The sequence below is a fragment of the Microtus pennsylvanicus genome, chromosome X (genome assembly GCF_037038515.1).
Source record: "Microtus pennsylvanicus isolate mMicPen1 chromosome X, mMicPen1.hap1, whole genome shotgun sequence".
Classification (NCBI taxonomy): Eukaryota; Metazoa; Chordata; class Mammalia; order Rodentia; family Cricetidae; genus Microtus; species Microtus pennsylvanicus.
Window position 1 is genome coordinate 132525764 of NC_134601.1, and position 22894 is coordinate 132548657.

Sequence of the window (22894 nt, forward strand, 5' to 3'; positions counted from 1 at the left end):
GGCTATGATCTTAAGGTAACCTATACTCCTGATTAAGAAGCTTCTGTTGATGATCTCTGCAAAAAAAAAATAAAAAGTAAAAATAAAAAAATCATGGTGGGCTGAAGAGTTAGGTGGTTGGCAGAGAACTTGTCTAGCACATGGGAGACTCTGAACCTGGTACCAGATATCACAAAAAATATATATCATGGCAGACTAGAAAGATGAAGAGAGAATAGAGTTTGGCATCCAGCAGCCCAGTTTTCCAAAGCTGTAACATTTCCAAAATGTCTTAAAAACAAAAAGTTGCTGGTTGTAGTGTTTGACACCTTTAATCCCAGCACTCTGGAGCCAGAGGTAGGTGGACCTCTGTAAGGTGGAGAACAGCCTGGTCTGCAAACGTCCAGGCAAAGTCAAGTCTATAGAGAAGGATCCTGTCTCAAAAAACAAGACTAAACCAAAACTCAAAAGTGGTTATCATAATGCATGCAAGCAGTTCATAATGGACTAGTAAACAGATTGTTACACACAGTGTGCATGAGAACTGTAGATTGGAGTAAGGTCATTGGCTCAGGGTTTTGATTTTCAGTGGGTTTTGGCTTTCAGTATGTTACTTAAGACTAATTTTCTTTATATAATACATTCATGACAGACAGTGATGTGTATCCCAGAGTATTAAACAAGTAGGCTGATTCATGGTGGAGTGAACAACCTTCCTCAAAGAGACGGCTAATGGCACAAACTATCACTATTCAAGAACTTGGGTGGAGCTTCAAGGAAACTATGATAAATGGAAAAGAGCCAGCTTAAAAGGGTATATTGTGTATGATTTTGTTTATGTAGCATTCATAAAATTAATGTAATTTTAGGGATGGAAACCAGGGTAGTGGTTACCAGGATTGGTTACGAAGAACAGGAAGGGACGTGGCTATACAAGGGTAGCAGAAAGGAGTCCTATATTGGTGGTAGTTCAGCATCTTGACTGTGGTGGGGATTATGCAAACCTACATGTGAGAAAACCGCACACAGCAAATACAGACTAGAGTGCGCTTCTGCTTGTGTCTCATCCCCCATAACCTCGGTAGGTTGTACCCATGTCAGTGTCTTAGTTTGATACATACTAGAGTCATATATGATGTTGTGACTACTGAAGGAAGCTAGAGGAAGCAGTAGAAGAACATGAGACTCTTCTGTATACTTCTGTGCAGTAACCATAATTATCTGAATGTATAACTTTTTAAAAATAAAAGAGTGGGTTTTTTGTTTTGTTGGGGGCGGGCGGTGTTTGTTTGAGAAAAAGCCATCATAGCTGTCCTAGAACTTGCTCTGAAGACCAGGCTGGCCTTGAATTTACAAAGCTCTGCCTTCCTCTGTCTCCTGAGTGCTGGGATTAAAAGCACATTCACCATACCATATTTAAAAGATTTTTTAAACAATAGTGAACAGATCAATGTTTACCTCATAGCTGTTCTGCTTGTAAGCCTCACATCTCTGTACTTAGCACTATTCAAATACCATTTTCAACCAAGTCAGGAGAAAAAAATTACAAAGCATATATCAAAGAGGGAGACAGGGCTAATCTACCTTCAAATAGAATCACAAACCTTTGACAGGCTAGATTAAATGCTGAAAAGTAAAGAAGAGAAAAGTAGAACCCACTTTATATCCCTTCCCTATGGCAGTCTCTGACACAAGGAAGAGAGCAAACAATATGAAAAGTAAATGAATGGAGATGTTTGTCTCAAGCATCAGAATGGAACTGTGAGCTACAGATGTGGCTCCGTTGACAGAGTGTTTGCACAGACTGCATGGAGTTCTTCTTCAGACCTTACTGGAGGAACCAGGTGTGGGGGCGCCAATCTCTAATCCCAATACTCAGGAAGTGGAGACAGGAGGATCAAAGTCATCTTGGGATTCAGGAGACCTTGTCTTTAAAAAAAATGAGCCAGGTAGTGATGGTACACACCTTTAATCCTGGGACACAGGAGGCAGAGGCAGGCAGATCTCTGAGTTCGAGGCCAGCCTGGTCTACAGAGCTAGTTCCAGGATAACCAGGGCTACACAGAGAAACCCTGTCTCAAAAAAAAAATAACAGCAGATGAATGAAAATATTTTTAAAATATTTGATGATGCCGTGTGACAGCACTCACCGTTTACTCCTAGTACTCAGGGGACAGAGGCAGATGGACTGCTGTGAGGTCAAGACTAGTCTAGTTTACACGTGTGAGTGTCTGCAAAAAACTTCAAGGAGATTATTGGAAGTGCATTTGAGAAGATTCTATAGTAAACAGAATGATAATAGTCCTCAATCCACTGGAACACTCAATTTCAACCATAAACTAAGTATTCTTTTTCTAGAAGGGCCTTGCTTAACTGTTCAGGCTGACCCCAAACTCTTCTTCGTTGCCTTAGCCTTTCAAGTAGCTGGGATTATAGTTATAGGCCACCATGCCCAGCAATAAAGGAGGTATTCTTTAAAGAAAGAGGAGTTGAGTTCAATATTACATCACTGTGCTCTGCATAAGTACAGTAATAAATCAGGTCTTGGAGAAAAGCACCACAAATAAATGTCTAAAGATCCTGTTAGATGAAGAACATGACAGCCATGCATGGTGATGCATGCCTACAATCCGAGCACACGGGAGGTGCAGACAGGAAGAGCAGGAGTCATGGCCATCCTTGACTACACGGCAAGTTCAAAGTCAGAGTGGTCTGCAAAAGACCCTGTCTCAAACAAAACATGGGGGAAAATGAACACTAAACATAATGCAAGCTATTTAGCCTGGTAAAGAGTAAATGTAACCAGTAGAGAAGAAAAGTTAGTAATTATTATGTATGCCAAAAAACATTGGGAACATTATTATACCTCATTGTAGGTAACAGAATGTGTTTCCACTTATAGCAGACTTTTTTCCCTTTTTCTTTTCTAAGGGGTAAGTTTGAAACAGGGTCTAAAACTATAGCTTAGGTTGGCCTAGAACTCACTATGTAACCAAGCTGACTCTCCTCAGTCCTGCTGTCTCAGTCCGTGAGTCATGGGATCTCAGGTGTGAGGCATTCCACCCAGCTCCAGCAGGCTTTCACTAGCCTCCTTCCCTATGTGGTGTGGGAAAGGAAGCAAAGTGGAGAAGAGTTTTCTGCTCAACGCTAGAGGTCAGGAACAGACATGAGCTAGCTGAAGTAAGAAGGACTTTCCAACACTTCAATCTTCGTGAGGCTGGAATAACCATTATAAAAGCACCTAGGACAAAACTCCTAGACAGCTTGGGTGCTGTGCACTCCATTATCTGATGTAGCCATCACAAAAATCCTGTGAAGTGGGCACCATTATCCTGTTATGGACGAGAGAACTTAATTAAAGCACAGAGAACTTAACTGATCTTCCCGAGGCTATATCCACAGCTAGCCAAGTGTCAACAGCTAGAATTCAAATTCAGGAAGCCCCACTCCAGAGCCACCGCCTCTGAGTTAACTAGAACCATCCCCACAATCACTGGCTAAGGCCACTGCAGGGTGAGTGGTCTACTTGCCTTAGCCAAAGGCTGCACTAGACCAAGATATTCACAGGTAATAGGGTTCTAGGGATCTTGGATGGTAGGCCAGTTTGGACTAAACATCTATCATGGCTCCTGTCTAGGGCTAATATTTGCTCTAAAGCTCCAAATCATGGTTGAAAGTATACACAAAAGCATCAAGCATGTGAAGAGAGGTTAAGACAGACCTTTGGAATATTGGTAGACAGACAGACAGACAGCTAGGTGTTTAGTTTTGTCAAACTGACACAATGTGCATCTCGATGAGGGAGCATCCATAGTAAATTGACCTGTGGGCGTGTCTGTTGGAAATTATGTTGATTAGTGAGTAGATCTGCCCACTGTGGGCGGTGGCATTCCCCAGGCATGTATAAGAATCGAGAACTAGTGCACAAGCATTAGTTCATTGTTCTCTGTTCTTGACTATAGATGTAGCTGCCTCAAGTTCCTGGAATTGGAAGCCAAATAGACTTGTTAGGGTATTTTATCTCAGCAGCAGGATATGAAACTAAAGCAAACAGACAGAAATTTTAAAAAAGATTGACTTTGGCTATGCCACAATTTGCAGCTTGGGAATTCATTAGCTGTAAAACAATGGACTTCATGAAAACTACAGTTATGGCTGAAAAATTACCTATGTATATTTCCTATTCCAATCCATATTCCCACCAACTGATGGAACATGTATTAAAAATCACAGACTACTAGGAACACAAAGGCTCATGCAACTGACAACATCAAATGAAAAACGTGTTGGGTCCAGTGGTGCACAGTTGTATTCCCAGCACTTGGGAGGGACAAGCAGGGGGATCAAGTGTTCATGCTCATTCTCAATTATATATAGCAAATTAAAAGCTAGCCTGGGCTATATGAGACTTCGCCTTAAAAACTTGATTTTTAACAAGAATAGATTACAGTAATTTCTTAGTTTTAAAAGAAAGGAAATACACTATAAATTCTCACTGAGATGGATACGGTAACAACTCACAAGAGGACTCCTCTGTAGCTTTAACATTTTAGGATTCTATCAAAGGAAAAATCAGGTGACTATGATCCTCTGGAGAGCAGAAAGGAATCAATGTAGCATATTCTATATTAATTAGGCAAAACTTTATCAGCACAAAACCAACAAGCCAAAAAACTTAATAAAACAATGGCAACCTGCTTACAGTTACAGACTCAAGGACCCCAGTACTTAGTTTTATCATTTCCCCCCCAAATTTCATCTTGAAAACAATATTCTTTTATTTTCAAAGTTTTTAACTTTATTTATTTTATGTGTATGTGTATATGTGATAAAGTGTAAACACAGCACATGCATGCAAAAGCAGGTGAATGGCAGAAGAGAGCATTGGATCCTCTGGAACTGGAGTTACAGGCAACTGTGAGCGACCATGGACGTTGTGGGAACTGAATCCAGGTGTGCTCGTTGGTCCTCTGCAAGAGCAGTCAATGCTCTTAACCACTAAGACATTTCTCCAGCCCCTCAAAGCTAGTTTTTAAATGCTAAATATGTTCCACCCAAAACTAAAGCAATCAGCCGGGCATGGTAGTACAGGCATGTAAACCTAGTACTTGGGAATGGAGGAAGATCAGAAGTTCAAAGTCATCCTCAGCACCACAGGAAATGCTAGGCCAGCCTAGTCACACAAGACTATGTTTCAAAACAACAACAAAAACAACAAAGCAGCCAATGGTGGCTGGCAAGAAATATTGGTGGGGTAAGAAGATTCTTTTTTTCATCCATCCCACCTTCAAAGTAAAGGAGTTTTTGGTAGAGTGCTACTCTCAGCCTCTTTCTACCTTATTGTCCCCTCCTCCCTGTGGAGGGAGCTACAATGACCTGCCTAAGATACTAGACAAGAAACAATTTAACTTAGATCTCATTTCAAGATGGGGCCATTTTAACTAGTTTTAAAACAAATAACTCATCCTCCAGGCGTGAGAGTGAATACCTTTAATCCCAATATTCAGGAAGCAGAGGTAGGCCAATTTCCAAGAGTTCTAGGACACTCTGGTCTACATAGAGAACAGCCAGGATTACACAGTGAGACACTTATCTCAAAACCTGCAACAAGAAATTATCTGCTCGCCTGCCCATCTCTGTTACCCAATAGCGTAAGTGAAGCCATGAGCTATGTGTCTAATCAACCCTTGCAGTTTGGCTGACGGCAGAGCTCAGAAATCAAAAGACTTCAGGTATGTAATCCGTTCTGTGATAGGAAGATCCTGTGTGGGCCCAGGAGAGCAGTGAGTTGAGGAAAGTATAGCAAGCGATACAGATAGATCACCCCAGACTCAGAGTTCAAGCTATCTGACTTCTCTCCAGCTTGTGCTTCGCACCTCCATTTATCTGCTTTTCCTATTATTTGTTTTCCTTCAGCCAGCTCAAAAGTCCTCTTTCCTAACCTTCCCTCTTGAATCTAGCTGCAAATCACTACTGTCCGCTTCGGATTCTGAGTTCTTTCTTTCTACCTCTCATTATATATGTGTAATCCTTTTCCTAGATTATAAATTCTTAATGGAAAGAGTCAAGTCAATAATTCGTTATGAGCCACAGTATTGGCACAATGCTTGACACGGTTGTTCAAGAGTTGGGAGTAAAACACTAATATGCTCCTAAGCCTAACCGCTCCCTTGCTCCTCGACCTTAACAACACAGTCATTACAGGGTAGGTGCAATAGCCTCCTTCAGGAACGGCTGCAGCAGCTAACTCAGCCCAGTGTATTGAACCTTTCCTGGCTTCTGCTTTTAGTCTCATGTACGTGATACAAGGGTGAGACATTCCACATGTCTAAGCGTCGGCTTGATAAAACACTCCATGGCAATACCCTCTAACAGAAATAAAAGCCACACAGGCAATTTAAAATTTTCTAAATGCTCGAAAAAAGAATCAAGTGAAATGATATAGAACACCGTATTTTATTGAATCAAACACATACCAAATGGTATCATTTCCATAGGTAACCAATGAAAACATTATTATGGTATTTTAGATCCTTCTGTATATGGAGTCCTTGAAATCCACTGTACATTTATACTTATAGCATATACACATTCATTCCAGAAATTACTTATTAGCTATAGAAGTCATTTACTTAACGTCTCTTTGCCCCACTTTCTTCAGTTTAAAAAGAATATTACTGCTAACCTTATACAGCTGGACTGCAGTGGAAAATGTCTATAAAAGCTTTAAAATAGTATCTGGGAGCTGGCAATATGAGTCGGGGTAAAAGCACCCGCTGCCGAGTCTGGCCACCTGATTCCGTTCCTGGACCCAAATGGACAGAGAAAACCCAAGGGCTGCAAGTTGTACACACACACACACACACACACACACACACAATTAATTGTAATTTAATTACAATTAAATTAAAACATTACCTGGAAAACTGTAAGGGCTCAGTAACTATTAACTATCACAATAATTATCCATTTATTTTTAAAAAGGAGTTAAAATAACAATATGTCATCAAAGTTCATAAAAGCAAATCAATGTCAATTCTACTTTTCTGTCTTTTAAGTAGTTATCTACTAAGCTAAGCAGGGCAGCTAAGAGCAATAGAAAAATCTTATTTTTACACATTTAAAAATCCAAACTTCTAGACAAATATAACTTGGGAGTCTGTCCAACATGTGAAATTCTTCAAAATGGCAGCTTAGAGCAATGCCATCCAGCTGTGTTATACTAACTGTTCCTTTGCCTTCCAAATGCCTTTAAGGTTCCCTATTATTTGCTATAATATTTCTTTTTTTTTAAAAAAAAAGCTTCTTTATAGTTTATGTATTTTGTGTATACAAGTGGTCTGTCTTCATGCACAACAGAAGAGGGCATCAGATCCCATCATAGATGGTTGTGAGCCACTATGCGGTTCCTGGTAATTGAACTCAGGACCTCTGAAAGAGCAAACATTGCCCTTAACTGCTGAGTCATCTCCCCTGCCCCTGCTGTAATATACTATCTGTGTCAAGAGGTAAAGAATGTAATGTATGTCCACTATGAAATACTTTAGATTGTTTTGATGCCTTCTAAAACACAACAGGTTGAATATTCTTGGCTGTATTTACACAATGCCCAAATCCAAGAATATACAGTCTCAGTCAAACATTTAATTGTGCTCCTCAGGAGACAAAAAGCAAAGAAACGCAGAAGCCAAGGCCAAATTGAAGGAACCTCGGCTTTGGCATCAAAGAGTTTGATTTCTGCCTTCAATCTTGAGTAAATCACAATATGGCCCGGGGCACTCCAGAGCTGCTGTAGCTCACTTTTAAGATAAGATCTATTAAAAAAAACAAAAGCATGCAAGATAACACTTCACAGAGTCTCAGCTCCCTTGTTTAGTTCTCTTTAAGTAAGTTTCCCTGGAGGGATAGTGAATATTTATAAAGCTTAGAGACTAGTTAATGGTAAATAATCATTATATAAACAGAATACTTAGGAAAGCAAATAAATTGCTCGGCTATCTGACATCGACGCTGCTACCACTGAAATCTAAACAGCCAGCACAGCATAGCCCCCAGCTTTCAACTAGGTAACAAAGGCTGGAATGAGAGGACACAGACAGAAACAGTAGGGACTTGATGAATCACACTCAAGATCACTCCAAATTCTGCTCCAACTTCCCTACATCTGGGTTCCTCTGCTCTAGCCAACACTGATACTATTATTTACAAAGAATTCTTTGTTGCAGAGGGCTGGCCAGTACAATATAGAATACTTGGGTAGCTTCCTGATCTTCTACCTGCCAGTAACTCCTCTCCATTGTTGTGAGAACCAAAATGTGTCCAAATGTTCCCTAATGTCCCTAGAGACCAAAACCATCCTTGGTTGAAAACCGCTACTCTGGACAGTCTGCTGTAACTAGCCTCAGTTCCCTGGGAATTAAGTCGATACAAGCATCAAGTCTCAGGGTGTCACTATTTATGACCCAGACTCAATAATACAATATGCAACTTTAACAGGGAATCTGGGTTGTCAAGAGGCATCGCTTTTTGAGTTATTTTCCAATTACTACACATACCCATGTATATTTTTCAGACAAAAAAATAAATAAATGTTTTCACAGAAACGATGACTTTTGTAGCTAATATTTGAGATGAAGGTATTTAACTTATAATTCATGATCTATTTTTGTAATGAGTACACTGGCTTTAATTTACCTAACGAAGTTACAATATACACTACCCATCTCCCACGCCGCTCTCCTCATACTTCCTGCTTCCCACGAAATGTCTCATGTGCTCCGGCTCCCACTGGCTAGGCCCTACACTCAGCCACTGCTTAATCACTGCAAGTTTTACAAGAACGCTTACACAGTGGACTTCAAATGCTACCTCAATACAACTGCCAAACTCCTATGGCATTTGTGTTAGTTACCCATTCATTACCAGAACGAACACCTGAGAAGAACCAACCTCCATTTTATTCTGGTTCATACCTATCGGAGGTTTCAGCCAATGTATGGCTAGTTCACTGTAGTAGCACAGTGTGTACCTGGCAGGAGCACGTGACAGAGGAAGCTGCTCGCTTCATGACAGCAAGAAAGCAAAAGAGAGGAAAAGAAGAGGCAAAGATCTCAAAATTCCCTTCAAGGGCATATCTTCAAATCATCTAAGTTCCATTCTGACTACCTCAGGGGCTCTACCACCTCCTTATAGCAGCACGGGCTGAGAACCAAGCCTTCAACAGGTGGGCCTTTGGTAGACATTCCAAATCCCAAAATAAGCAGCATTCCAAAACGTTCCTGAATATATCTCCAACATTATTTTTGTTACAGTTATTTGTGCAGGTGTTTTCATTTCCTTAGACTAGTTTTTTTTTCTTCTTTGCAGGAGGATCATGGTCTGTTTCTGAATCTTCCTACCCATGTATAAAGTAATGTCTTACAAATACAAGATAGTCACAAAATTACTTAAATTTAGAAAGAATAAAAAATTCTGCCACAGAAGTAGAGTCTACTTCTTCCCAGAGTATGTCTTCAAGACCCCTGACCTTTCTTACATCCTTGAGCTCGTTCTGTTTGCTATGAAGATCACAACCTGGGCTGCAGGGGTGGCTCGGCTGCTAGAGGTGTTCTTGTAGCTCTGCTCACCTCCAGAAATAAAAGAATGCACCAAGAGGACGCTAATAGGAAGTTGATTTCTGCCCTAACTAGTCATCACACCATTGAGAGAAGCAGTAGAAACAGGATATTTGGCACTGGACCCCTAGAGCATGGGTTCTTTAATGAGGTTGCCATGGACCCATGCTCCACCAGTTCCAATTGTAAAAGAAAATGCAACCATTCTCTGCCCTACTCCCTGACCCTTAAATAGTTGTTGGTAAGATTAAAGATAATCCACACAAGGCACTTTAACTTACGCATGGTAAGTACTTAATAAATGATAGTTGTTTATTATTAGTATCATTACTCCTCTTTCTTAACTCCCATATTATCATTATTAATACTATTATTAGGACTTCCCTTTCTTAACTCCCATCAAATCAAAATATTTTACTGTGGGGTGGGAAATCCATTACTCAAGAGAGCCAAATACAGGTTTTTAGCACACATCAGCTCAGGTTTTCCCTTATGTCCTCTGTCTCTGACTGCCCAAGTCAAAGGGACATTCAGATGGACATCCCTTCGACTTCTTGTATCACAGGCCAAAGTCCTCCTTTTGAGACAGATGGGTCAAATAAAAGCCCCAAAATATTGAAGGTTTAATCAAAATCTTACAAGGCAAACATTAGGCTTTCATATTCTCTATCTCAAACACAAGTTTATACTTACATTTCATCTCAGTTCCTTAAGCAAAAGGTTCAAGAAATTTTAACTTAAAGAGCAGAACAATAATCAAATTGAACAAGAACAACAGCCACCATCCCAGACACTGACACATTCAATTTTTAACTTTTTTTAGGAATACATTTACTATGCTACTTATGAATTAAAACACCCCAACATCAAACTAATGGTATAAATATAATTCTTTCTTTTTTCTTTTTTTTATTCTTTCTTTCTTTCTTATTTTGTTTTCTTTTTCGAGACAGGAATTTTCTGTGTAACAGAGTTCTGACTGCCCTGGAACTCGCTTTGTAGACAAGGTTGGCCTCGAACTCACAGAGATCCGCCTGCGTCTGCCTACCAACTGCCAGGATTAAAGGCGCGCGTCACCATGTCTGGCAATTACTTCGTCTTTAAAAGTTAATAAAAAACAATTTTTTTTTTGATTTTTCGAGACAGGGTTTCTCTGTAGCTTTTGGTTCCTGTCCTGGAACTAGCTCTTGTAGACCAGGCTGGCCTCGAACTCACAGAGATCCGCCTGCCTCTGCCTCCCGAGTGCTGGGATTAAAGGCGTGCGCCACCACCGCCCGGCTAAAAAACAATTTTTACTTAATTTACTCTTACCTTTTAAATCATTAATAGTTAACAAACATCTCTCCCAATGTATCCAGCTGCAATAATTCATTGGTGGTTTTTCTAGAGGCCATTAGTTTTTGGATTTGGCCCTCTGCACTTCAAACTGACCTCCCACCTCAACCATTACACCACATTTCTTTTCTCAGCATAGATGAACAGAATTCAGGAAAGAGTCCAGAAAGGTATGGGTTTTCATGCAAACTTTGTTATCTGGAGATATTATAGATCAGGGTGGTATTAAGTCAAGCAGGAAATAGACGCCAAGTGAAAACTGAAAATCCCTAACCCTGTCACCTCTAATCACCAAAACACCTAGGAAGTGTTTCTTCTGCAACATTCTACACATTTCAGAGCATGTGTGTTTACACATACATACACACACTTAAAGGGCTGGAGGTGTGCAGAGCTCAGTTGCGGAGTGCGTGCCTAGCATGTGCAAGACCCTGGCTCCATCCCAGGCGCAAGAGATGGGAGGAAGGCAGTGAACACAATGGGAAGGGACACTTACAAATTCATGGCTATCTCATAACACCCCCCTCTTTGAGTTGTACAAATGGGATCCTATAATTCTCAGTATCTGCATCTTTTTTTTCCCCTACTTACAATGTATCGTAAGCCAGGCATGGTGTCCCACACTTGAAATCCCTTGACTTGAGAGGCTGAAGTAGAAAGATTAGGAGTTCTAGGCCAGTCATGGCTACAAAGTGAATTCAAGACCAGCCTGGACTACATGAAGCCCTCTCTCAAAAAAATGTATCTTAGGTATCATTCCCTATTGCTATAGAAATATATTTCACTCCTATACACCTCATCCCTTTAAATTACACAAACAGTTTCCTATAATGGATATAAACCATAATTAATATACCTGGCCTATAGTAATGGATATTAAGATTGGTGTTAGTGAACTGGGCATTGTGCCACAGGCTTGTAATTCCACATCTGGGGAGACTAAAGCAAGAGGAGCCTGAACTCCAGAAGTCACAGGTGGCCCACAGGCTGTCAGATCAAAGGGAGGGTAGTGAAGGATCACAAGGTTTAACATAGATAGCACCAAAAGATGACAAGAATGAGGTAGCCAACAACCTTGTAATAACTGATGTTCATGTAGTTGATGTTTAAAGCAGATTCACTGAGCATTTTACATTTTCAGAATGACTTCCCAGCCAACCGAGTCCAACAATTTATACTGCCCCCAACTGTGCACTGAAGTAGGCCTTTGAGTCAACCCTCAGGTCTCAACTTCCTCAAGTACCCTCTAAATTTGCATTTGGATGGGGGCAGAGAACAAGGAAAATCACAGCAGGGTGTACCAGCCACAACTAAGACACTTGTTTGTAAACAGTTAAAAAAAAACTGTTAAATGGTAACCAAAAGGCCTGTACTTTTCGATTATTGTGTTAAATAACTAGTTCCCTGTTTCTGCTTCAGGAAGTAGTAGCTGCTTGGTCTTTCTTCCAGTGCCCTCGTAATTAACAGGTAAGTTATTCTTTTTAAAACATAAACTAGTAAACAAGATTCTTCCCCCATATAATTCATTACCTTGTCTACAGTGATGCCTACAGACATTTGCCACCACTGGGAAACCTTATTCTCTGTAACACTCACAGAATCTCTCAATTAGATCATATTATGTGGTAAGTATACTGATGTGTTAAGTTCTTACATATTCAAAATGTGTCTCCCTTGCTAATGCCTTCAAACTAATTATGGGTGAGTGGGAAATACACTGTATCACACCATTATGTGGCATTCCCGGTGTTAGCGATAATTATGGGTGGTGTTGCCAGGGGCCTTGCGAGGTTTTCATCTAGACTGAATCCACTGTCTAAATTTTACAATCTAAAAAAAAAATTCCGTCACTTAAGAGCTGGATTAGTACAGCTATTACTCATTAAAGGAAGATTCAGTAAGCACTACCTTCAGTGCATGGTAGCTATCCTAAATGCACTCTGTCTTGGTAACAGAAGTACTAGGTAAATACAGTTAGGGCTACACACTAGAGTACAGAACACAGCTGGCGAATCAAAAGGCTGGTTTCACCAAAGGACAGGTATCTTTGGAAGGCTGACGGCCGAAAGAAAGAAGAACTCAGTGTCCAAGTACCTCCCACACCTGTAGTGACCACTTCACTTCTACCGGATGGTCCCTACCTTGGATCACTTTCATTACTCTACACTGGAATTTCTAGGGTGCTCTACTTCTCACGGTAGTAGTCAGGACAGAAACCCTGAAGAAACACAATGAAACACCACTTAATGCCAGACAGCTTTGAGTTGAAAAGCATCGAACTATGACACGGCAAAGATAACCGCTTCACACTATTAACTACTCAATAGGTTCTTCCGTCTTACCACAGGTCTATAAATATCTGGGGCATTAACAGACGCTAGGAAGAAGAACGGACCAACAGCGAACTCTCAAGTCCTGCCTCCCCCTCCCCATGACACACAGGCACTGCATGAAACAGGAAGTTCTGAATCATAATTCTGGTTAAAGCCTAAGAACTTATCTCAAAAATGCTAGCATGGTGACAAAAACAAATCCCAGAAACCTTGGTGAAAAGGAATTTTTTTCAGCCTTAAAGGGACACTATTCACAGTAACAAGGCACAGCAAGGGAAGATAAACATTGAGCAGCTAGCCCAGCTTGGTGGTGGGTGCACGCCTGCAATCCCATCTACTCAGGAAGCTGAGAAAGGAAAACCAAAAGTTCAAGGTCTGCCTTGATCTCATTTGAGGAGATCTTGCCTCAAGTGAAAATAAAAAGTAAAGGGAAATCTGGAGCCATAGTTCCATGGGGCTCACACAGCATGCCCAAGGCCTCAGATTCGGCCCCCAGCCTCCATCCCTCACACACACACACAATTAGTGGAGCTCTGAAGGCAGCAACACAATACAAAAGGGATAAGGAGACAGGTAGATCAAAAAAAAAGAGCCATTATCACAAGCCCTGGGGTCTGGTTCTGGCTCCAGGTACCCTGAGGCAGCTGCGTGGCCTAGACTATCTCAACTTCTTCCTCTGCAAAATTAAACATCTGAACGGGTCACAGGCCAACCACTTTCCAGATTAAGACTATCCCTTTAATAACTTACTTCATTGTTGATGCCACAGCTACCAATGATTCCACGATTAACTCAATCACATCTAGACTTATGTGAAAGCACGCATTATTATATATGTGTTTGGTAAATTACAGTGGCAAAGGCTAGCTAGCATTTGTAAGTTGTGAACAACCTCCAGGCGGTGACAAGAGGGCTATAACTGTAAATGGCCTCATTCAATCCTTCCAGTAACCCTCTGATGATGGCTCCACTGATCACTGCTAATTAGCAGCTATTTTTACCCAGCCCATTTTACAGGTGAGGAAGGTGAGGCGCCACTCAAGAACTTGCCGACAGCTAAGAGTGACCGAGGCAGGATATAAGAGCAGCAACTGTCTCCCAAGACTAGATTTGACCCTTAATGAGACAACTTAGTCTTTTGGAGTTGAGGTAATTTTAGTTACCAAATGGCAAAGCTGGGTTCAAAGGCAATCATACCAGATACCAGGTCCTGGGTTTCCTCCACAGCTGCATGCTTGGGAAAGAACAAAGTAACAAAATTCCCTTTACTTCAATACTTGCTATCAAAATCCATTCTCCTTTCATTTCAAACCCTCTGGTGAGTTGTAAAAAAGGAATAAAGAGGGAAAAATTCCTTTATTATTTGTATTATATTTGTACATTATTAATGCTTTTTTTAATTGATAAAGAACTCAATTCTTAGCAGGGTGGTGGTGGCACACGCCTTTAATTCCAGAACTCTGGGAGGCAGAGCGAGTTCCAGGCTCCAAAGCTACAGAGCCTGTCTCCAAAACCAAAAACAAACAAACAAACAAACTCAATTCTTGAGCACCTGCCACAGGGAGGCACTGTGCCAGAGAGGAGGGGGAGATGGGGTAGATTCTGCTTCCTTGGTACTGCAATAAAAGCCTGCTTCTTACTGGAGACTCAAAAGGATGCTAACATTTTGGTCAAGAGTCAGGAGCAGATGGATTTTTCTAGATAATAATGGCCCAATTAGCAAGCCAGAGTACCCAGACTTCACACCAAAGCTCTGTAAGCAGCTTGACTGCTTTGTAACTCCAGCTTGGCCTCTCATGTGCTAGTCAAATCACTGAAGCATTCCAGTGTTTACAAATACACTGCGAGGGGAAAGAAAAGATAAACCTACAAGGTCTAAACTTCTAGTTGCTTTGCATTCGAAGCCAGCAGACTCGTTTATCATTGCAACGATGCCTTTTATTATAAGCTTCCTCTGTTTTCTTTTTACATATACAGGGACGTATTATGTTACTTTTCATCAAATGCAATGTCATTTCCTATTTTGTTTAGCAAAATCGCTTTGTCTCCACTTTCATGCCCAAGGGTTTTTCTGTTTTGTAGGATCAACTGTAGAGACAGCCAAAACTTAAGAGTACTTGTGGAAGGAAGTATTAATAGCAAAATGCCTGCTCTAACCAAACTCGCCAAGACCTGATTTCTCCTCATACTCAAAGGTGTGAGGACAGAGTGGCACCCTGTCCAGACACAGGAAATTCTGCACTACTTCTTAGAGGCATTCTTTGCAAGTCCACAGACTTTTCTGTCTCATTTCCAAATCACTTCTCAGCTGCTTTTCAAAGTAATAGACATTCGTTACATAAAATTTGAAATATAAACTAATGTATAAAAAAGGAGAAAAATGTAAGCATAGTCATTATTCTTAATTTTTTTTTAGGCAAGTCTTACTTTGTAGCCTTAGGATGGCCAGAAACTCTTATTCCTCCTGCCTCAACCAGCCAAGTGCTGAAATCACAGGAATGTTTCCAAATATTCAGCCATTAGTCTTCATTCTTAATGGCCAGATACTATACTAAATAGAGCTGCCATAATGTATTTGCATTCCCCAGTATTGAAACAATAGCTAGTTTTCGTATTATAAATATTTTAAGGTAAAAGGTATATATATGTCTGTATATTTCCTTCAGAAATTAAGGTTTTAATTAACAACTAATCGTGTAATAAAGTAAGTTTGTCATTTGTTTTGGGTTGGGGGGTTGGGACAGGGTTTCACACTGTAGCCCAGGCTACCCCCAAACTCCATGATCCTCTAGTCTCAGCCTCCCGAGTGCTGGGATTGCACGCATGTGCATCTCAGTATCTTTTATTTAATACTGTTTTGCAGTGATGGGGACAGAACCCAGGATCTTATATATGCTAAACATATATTCTACTAATGTGCTACACATATTCAGTATTTTTGTATGGATCCTTTCAGACAATTCTTATTTGATTTTTGTTATTTTGAAATAGTGCCTCACACTGAAGCCCAGGCTAGTTGGAACTATGTAGCCCAGGCTATCTTCAAAACCATGACAATCCTCCTGCCTCAACCTCCCAAGTTCTGGGATTATACTGAGAATATAGAAGTATACCACCATGCCTGCTTTCCTTTCAGATTTGTATTGGTACTATGCATACATGGACACAAACACATACATTAAAATATGATCACACTATTAATAATTCCAAATCATAACATTAGTTATTATGTATTAAATCCACATATGAAACAGGTATTTTCCCCCATTTAGTCTTTTCAACTACTGCTTAGTGACTCCCAAACTTGGTTGCACATTGAAATCACAGGGAAGGGAGCACTTTAAAAAAATACTGATTAATCCACCCATTCCCAGAGAATCAGACTGATATTTTTTTGAGCCACTGTCTGTGTGGCCTTGGCTGGACTGGAAGGCACTTGGGTAGACTAGGGTAACCTTGAACTCATAGAGATCTGCCTGTCTCAGCCTCTTCAATCCTGAGATTAAATTGTAGACCACCACACCTGGAGAGAATCAGATTTATATGGCTTAAATGAAGCTTTGAGAATGGTTTTCTTCTATTTTATTTTATGTGTATGAGTATTTTGCCAGGCTGTATGTCTGTGCACCACACTCATGCAAAGCCCTCAGAAGCCAGAAGAGGGCGGCAGATCCCCTGGGGCTGGAGTTACTGATGCCTGTGAGTCACCATGTGGGTGCTGGGAATCTAATGCAGGTCCTCTGGAAAATGAGTCCCTACTCTTAATTGTTGTGCCATCTCTCCAAGCCCAGTATAAAACATTTTTAAAGAAATCCAAGGTAACCCTAATGAGCACAGGAGTTGGGAACTATTAGGTTAGTACTATCTTACCAATATTGTTTTTTTATTTTCAAGACAGGGTTTCTCCGTAGTTTTTTGGTTCCTGTCCTGGAACTAGCTCTTGTAGACCAGGCTAGCCTTGAACTCACAGTGATTCTCCTGCCTCTGCCTCCAGAGTTCTGGGATTAAAGGCATGCGCCACCACCACCTGGCTCTTACCAATATTTTGCTGATGGTAAAGTTAAATAATACTAAGAAACACAACAGGCCAGACTTTGAGCTATTAATCATTTGAAATCTGCGTTTCTCCCCATGTAACGTTATATCATAAGTCTATTTCTAAGTTAATAAATAAAACACATTATCCCTTTTAGGACCTACAGAATTCCACTATATGACTGCAATAGAATGCAAATGTCACCAATTTTCCCCACACAGAAAAAACTTCAGTTAGTATCTTTATTCATATATCATTGGAGCACCATCTTTAATTCTTTCCTTAGGATAAACTCAAAAGAATTGGGCAATATATAAGCACACCTTTAATCCCAGCACTCCGGAGGGAGAGGCGGGCAGATCTGAGTTCAAGGCCAGCCACCTGGTCTACAGAGGGAGTTCCAGAACAGCCAGGGCTAACAGAGAAACCCTGTCTCAGAAAAAAAGAAGAAGAAGAAAGAAAGAAAATTAATTACTTGCAAACATTCTTCACGTTTCCTTCATTGGCATTCTCACTAGACGTGTATGAGAACAGCTGTCTTCATGCTCTTATCAGCCAAGTCTGCCATGACTTTGGAATCTCCGCACAATTATACCGGAGAGAACTGCATGCCGTTCTGTTCTAACTCCCCTTTCTTTCACAGCCACGGAGATAGTGCATTTTTTTCATGTCTCCTGGCCATATGAATTTCTCCTGCTATGTATTTTTCCTGGTGTATTTCCCCCCCATCCATTGCATGGTTTTCTAGTAAAAATATTCATTTTTCTTCTTTCTGTGTTAAACACAATGAACTTTAGTGCGATTTTTCCTAGTTTCTCATTAACTTTATGGTTTGTATAGTTAAGTTTTAAATTGTTATATAATTATTAATCTTTTTATTAAATCTACCTTTGCTATTATGAATATAAATATCTACCTCAAGATTATGTCATTCCCTATTTTCGAGTTCTTTTATCATTTTGCTCTCTTTAACTTTTAATTCTTTAGTGCACCAGTTCCCAAACAAGATTAGACATCAGAATTGCTCACAGAGCTCCTTTAAAGGCTGGGTCTTAGGACTGAATTCCAATGGTGGGAGAAGGTAAGACCTAAGCAGAAATAGGTTTTAAAGCACAGATAGCCTCCCTCCTTCAGTACTAAAAACTATTTGAATCCTCCTAAGTTTATGTAGATATAATTCTTTCTCAAATTACTTTAGCACATTTTTTAGATAAACCATTTTATTAATTGGAGCTGTTACCTTTTAAATTCCAGGAGGCCAAGGTCTTTAGCCATTTCCCTAGCTGACCATCTGTATCTGTTTTCCTAGACCACTGCATCTGTAGGACCCAGGATACAACTTGGGGTCAGTCGACACTAGTTATAAAGAACAAGCCTCTTTATAACTTTAAACCAGCTAGTCTCCTCTTCAGTGCTTTCTTAACCATTAGACCAAACCCCATGAGATTCTTAATGCTGACCTTCATCTATGAGAAATATGAATGTGCGCTCTGCATACTGTTTAAGGTTGCTGGACTACATATTAGAGGGCTCCGTTGAGTTAGGTCAAAATAATAATGGTGGCCAGGTGGAGGAGGTATACGAATTCTGATCAGATGCTCCACGAAGGACTGGACAACACTGGCCCAAGAAACCAAACAGATCTGATAGTCAGCTCTTAAAATTTCCTGAGTTACCTCCAGAAACTAATGCAAAAGCTTCTCTGAGCAGGGGACAGGCCCCACATTCTCTCTTCTGCGAACCCATGAAAAGAACAACAGAACAGAGAATCCGGGCCCTCAGTTTTAGTCCTGTCACTAGGACCTGCCACTGTCTGATCCTGGGCACCCTGAACTCTTGGGCTCTAGGACAGAGTTATATGTTTCCTAAGAATCTCTTCACATCAAAACCTCTACTTGAAGAGCCACACTGCCTATTAGATAGCAGGACTTCTAGAGACAACCTGAAATTACCTCAACAGAATGGGACTCCGGTCCCATCCAAACCATAGTAAAATGCTAGTGACAGGTGACAGCAGCAGTAGCAGCTCTGACTAAATTCTGAATACCTTTCCACACTAAATGTCTCACGACTGTAACGTAGGCACGCATTTCTACAGTACTAGGCTTAGGTGCTTTCATAAAACTCAATTCATCTTCACAACCTTATATAGGAAGTTCTGCTCTCATTCTCATTTACAAAGGAGGACAACTGAGTCACAGAGGGTTTAAATACCCACGGCTATCAAGTGACAAGGTCAGGAGTTCAATCCAGACTCACATGGCTAATCTGTGACTATCATTTTTCCTTCAAAAGTTACCCAAAAAAAGGCCAATAAACTGCAGTGATCTTAAATGCTAAATTCTGTAGACCCCTTCCCTCTTAACAAATGAGGTTTTCAGTCGGTGTAAAGCAGATCACGTGTCAGAGCCTACGCTCATAAAATATCGTACTAAGAAAATATGGAATTTGATTTATTTATTAATAATGGTTAATCATTAAACATTACAATATTTTACTGTCAAACAATACATCATTAACAACTAAAGAATCTGTACAAACATGGAGGAAAACTACAAACTTGATACGCATCACGAGGAACAAAAGTAGATTCCTTCCCGCACACACTCCAGGCGCCACACTATTTCAAAAATGCCTTTGAAACATCAACCTGACAGCCCAGAGGAATCAAAAGGAACCAAGCAGGTCAAAAGTTTAGCTCACTAGCTTCCATCATCCCCTTCAGCCACGTCTCGTGTTCCCCATCTCAGAGAACAAATGGCACCACCAACTCCCATGCCCAAGCTGGCTGTCAGGCAGGGGTCAGTTTTTGTTAGATCCAGCCTCGAAACATTCTGGAGCTCCCCGTTTTCTTGCCAACCTCACAACCCCCGTGGCTCTTTCCAGACCCTCACTATATTTCCCCTAAGGCACAACTTGAGAAACCTTCTCAATGAGTCCCAGCTTTTTCCTGTCTCCAGCAACACCTCGTCTCCGCACTGCTGCCAAAGTAATCTTTCTACAACAAAATCTGGTTGTGTTACTTCCCTCTTTAGAATCTTTGTGTCCAGTATAAAGTGGAAAAGCCTTCCTAGAACATATAAGGTTCTTTATTTTCTGCCCTCCAACTACCTTCCTTGCTTCATCTCACACCAGGCAAACAAAGCAAGCTGGAAAGTTCCTGAACAGTGCCGCTCTGTCTGGCTGGATCGCAATTCCTCTCATAGATCCATATGGCCAACTCCTACTCATTTTTAGAGCAGCTCAAACCTCAAAGTTCACCATGCTTCTTCTCTAGGCTTGCATCTCATTTTCCACCTCTCCCTATGGTAATACTTGCTTAATGCGACACAGTTTATTCAGAAGTCTGTCTCTCCCAGATCATGAGGAACGAACGCTCCAAGTCTCTGCGCTTTACTCCTGTCCCTGGTTTGCTTGTTGAATGAAAAGAATTTCTCAGGATTTAACTGCATATACAGGCACACGCACACAAACACATATGCACACACACAACACATGACATCCACATGTGGATGTCAGAGGACAATTGATGAGAGTCTGTTCTCTCCTTCCATCGTGTGAATCTCAAGGATAGAACTCAAGTTGAACTTAGTGAGCAAGCACCTTTGCTCGCTAAGACATCTCATCGGCCCTGCACTGTGTATGATAAATACCCACCAAAGGCAGCATACAAGGCAAATCCCATCTCAAAAAATACCTTTAAACTGGCAATCTGTGTATACCAAAACTGCTTGTTACATTTATGTATGTACATGTTTTAAATCACAAACATATTTTTAAAAGATTCATTAAAAGCACAGACAAATCTAGCCTTTGAATATGCATAGATATTGAAGCTATTTTGCTCATTCCATGTAAGTGGCCCTGAACCTTTTGTGGGTCCTAGACACAGCTCAGTAGTTTTGTCAATCATTTCCTAAACCCACATTTCTTCTGCGGTGATCATAAGATTGCGATGAAAATTCTGATACCATCCTGAAAAGCGATGCCCAAGCCCACGAAAACTAACAACATTGCATGTGACAGAAACTGACAACAAGAGAGGTAATTTTCCAGCCGAAACACTGCTGAGCTTTGCTCTCAGATTTATAATATTAAAGTGAGCATTTTCTTTCCAACACCAAAATATAAGCGTAACACTCAGTGAGTCTTTTCAACTGCCAAAACCCCCAGAAAGTCTTCATTAAGAACAGGAAGCTTGAGAGGCAGCAAAGTGTGTCTCCCCTCCTTTTGAGAATCTTATAATACAAATTTGCTTCAAACAAATGAAAACCATAAAGGGAAAAATCATGTCACACATAATCCCCAGGAATACATGTTTAAGTGAAGGGAGGTCTTTGAAATGCTTCTGGCATAACATTTGTCTAATTCCCACTCACAGCCACTTGAAAATCATTTGAACTTCAAGCGACAACAGCTCTTAAATGGATGTGCATTGTCCTTGCAAAGAAAGGGTTAAATTAAAGAAACAGCTGGCTGCCAGCCACTGGCTCTGGGGGTTGGGTGGGGGTGGAAGACAGCAGGAGGAAAAACCAGTTAGAGGAATAAGTGCTAATTTCTTACCCTGCCACATGGCCATCTTGTACCTATCTTCTCCCACGCTGGGGTCACAGGCTCAGAGCTTTCCAGAGGCCCCCAGTTTTGAAGGGGGATTTAAAGGAAGGTGGAGATGGAAATGCAACTGGCTGGTTCTGCTTTCTGCAAGATTCTAAGGGTCCAAACCTGGAAATGTAAACAGGAAAAATGAAAATCTGAAAAGAAAACAAAGAATTTCAAATTCTTGAAGATGATCTCCCGCCCTCTGAACCTCTCTTTCAAAGACAGCATCCACAAGCAGTGTCACGTTTCCCCTCTGCAGCAGGGTGTTGCTGGGGAAAGAGTGGAGCTACAGCATCAGTTAATATCGGCACCCATTGCTGCACGATTCTGTATGAATCACTGGGGCTTCAATAAACGAGTAGTGGTTGCTTGAGATAACCATTGTGTGCTCCCTATCTTAAAGTTCCACACTCTGAATTCTTTCTCTGCCCCTAAAGCATTTTGTGTTCGTGAAGAAATCAATAGAGAAGAGAGCTAATTCTGTGAATAAAGTTTTAAAATAGACCTGGAATATGGAAAAGAAGGAGCATAATAAAAAGTAAAAAAGGACGATACCCTTTGGGACAGGGGTCTTCCTTTCTGCTTTATTTTGGACTTTCCTCACTTTGCAAATTTCCTATAGTGAACACATCATATTTGTCTGTATAAGGAGGGAAGGAATCCAGGACAAAGAAAAATATAAAACTAGAACATTAATTTAAATATATTACCTAAGCAAACAAGAACATTAATTTAAGTGCAATCAAATTAATTCCGCTACCTCTCAGGGTTAGGTTTTCAAATTCAGGGCTGATGAGAAGGCTCACCAGGTAAAAAAGAGCTTGTTGCCCAAGCCTGAGTTCAATCCCTGGGACCCAAGAAAAGATGGAAAGAAAGAACTAACGGCATAGAGCTGCGCCCCCACCACACACACAATACAGTACTACTAAAATTTTAATCTTCAAATTCAGTCTTAAGACAATACTGTTTCCAAAGATATAAAAGGAGCTAGGAATCGA

At 40.7% G+C, this 22894-nt stretch overlaps 1 protein-coding gene across 2 annotated transcripts in view; it reads right to left on the reverse strand.

Moving 5' to 3' along the window:
• Clcn5 (chloride voltage-gated channel 5) overlaps positions 1 to 22894 on the reverse strand; it is a 155900-nt gene that overhangs the window by 131453 nt on the left and 1553 nt on the right. For both annotated transcript variants that reach the window (XM_075956755.1, XM_075956754.1), the window contains one exon: positions 21861 to 22019. In XM_075956755.1, coding sequence (XP_075812870.1) covers positions 21861 to 21876 — 16 coding nt within the window. In that variant the 5' untranslated portion in view covers positions 21877 to 22019. The remainder of the gene's footprint in view (positions 1 to 21860; positions 22020 to 22894) is intronic.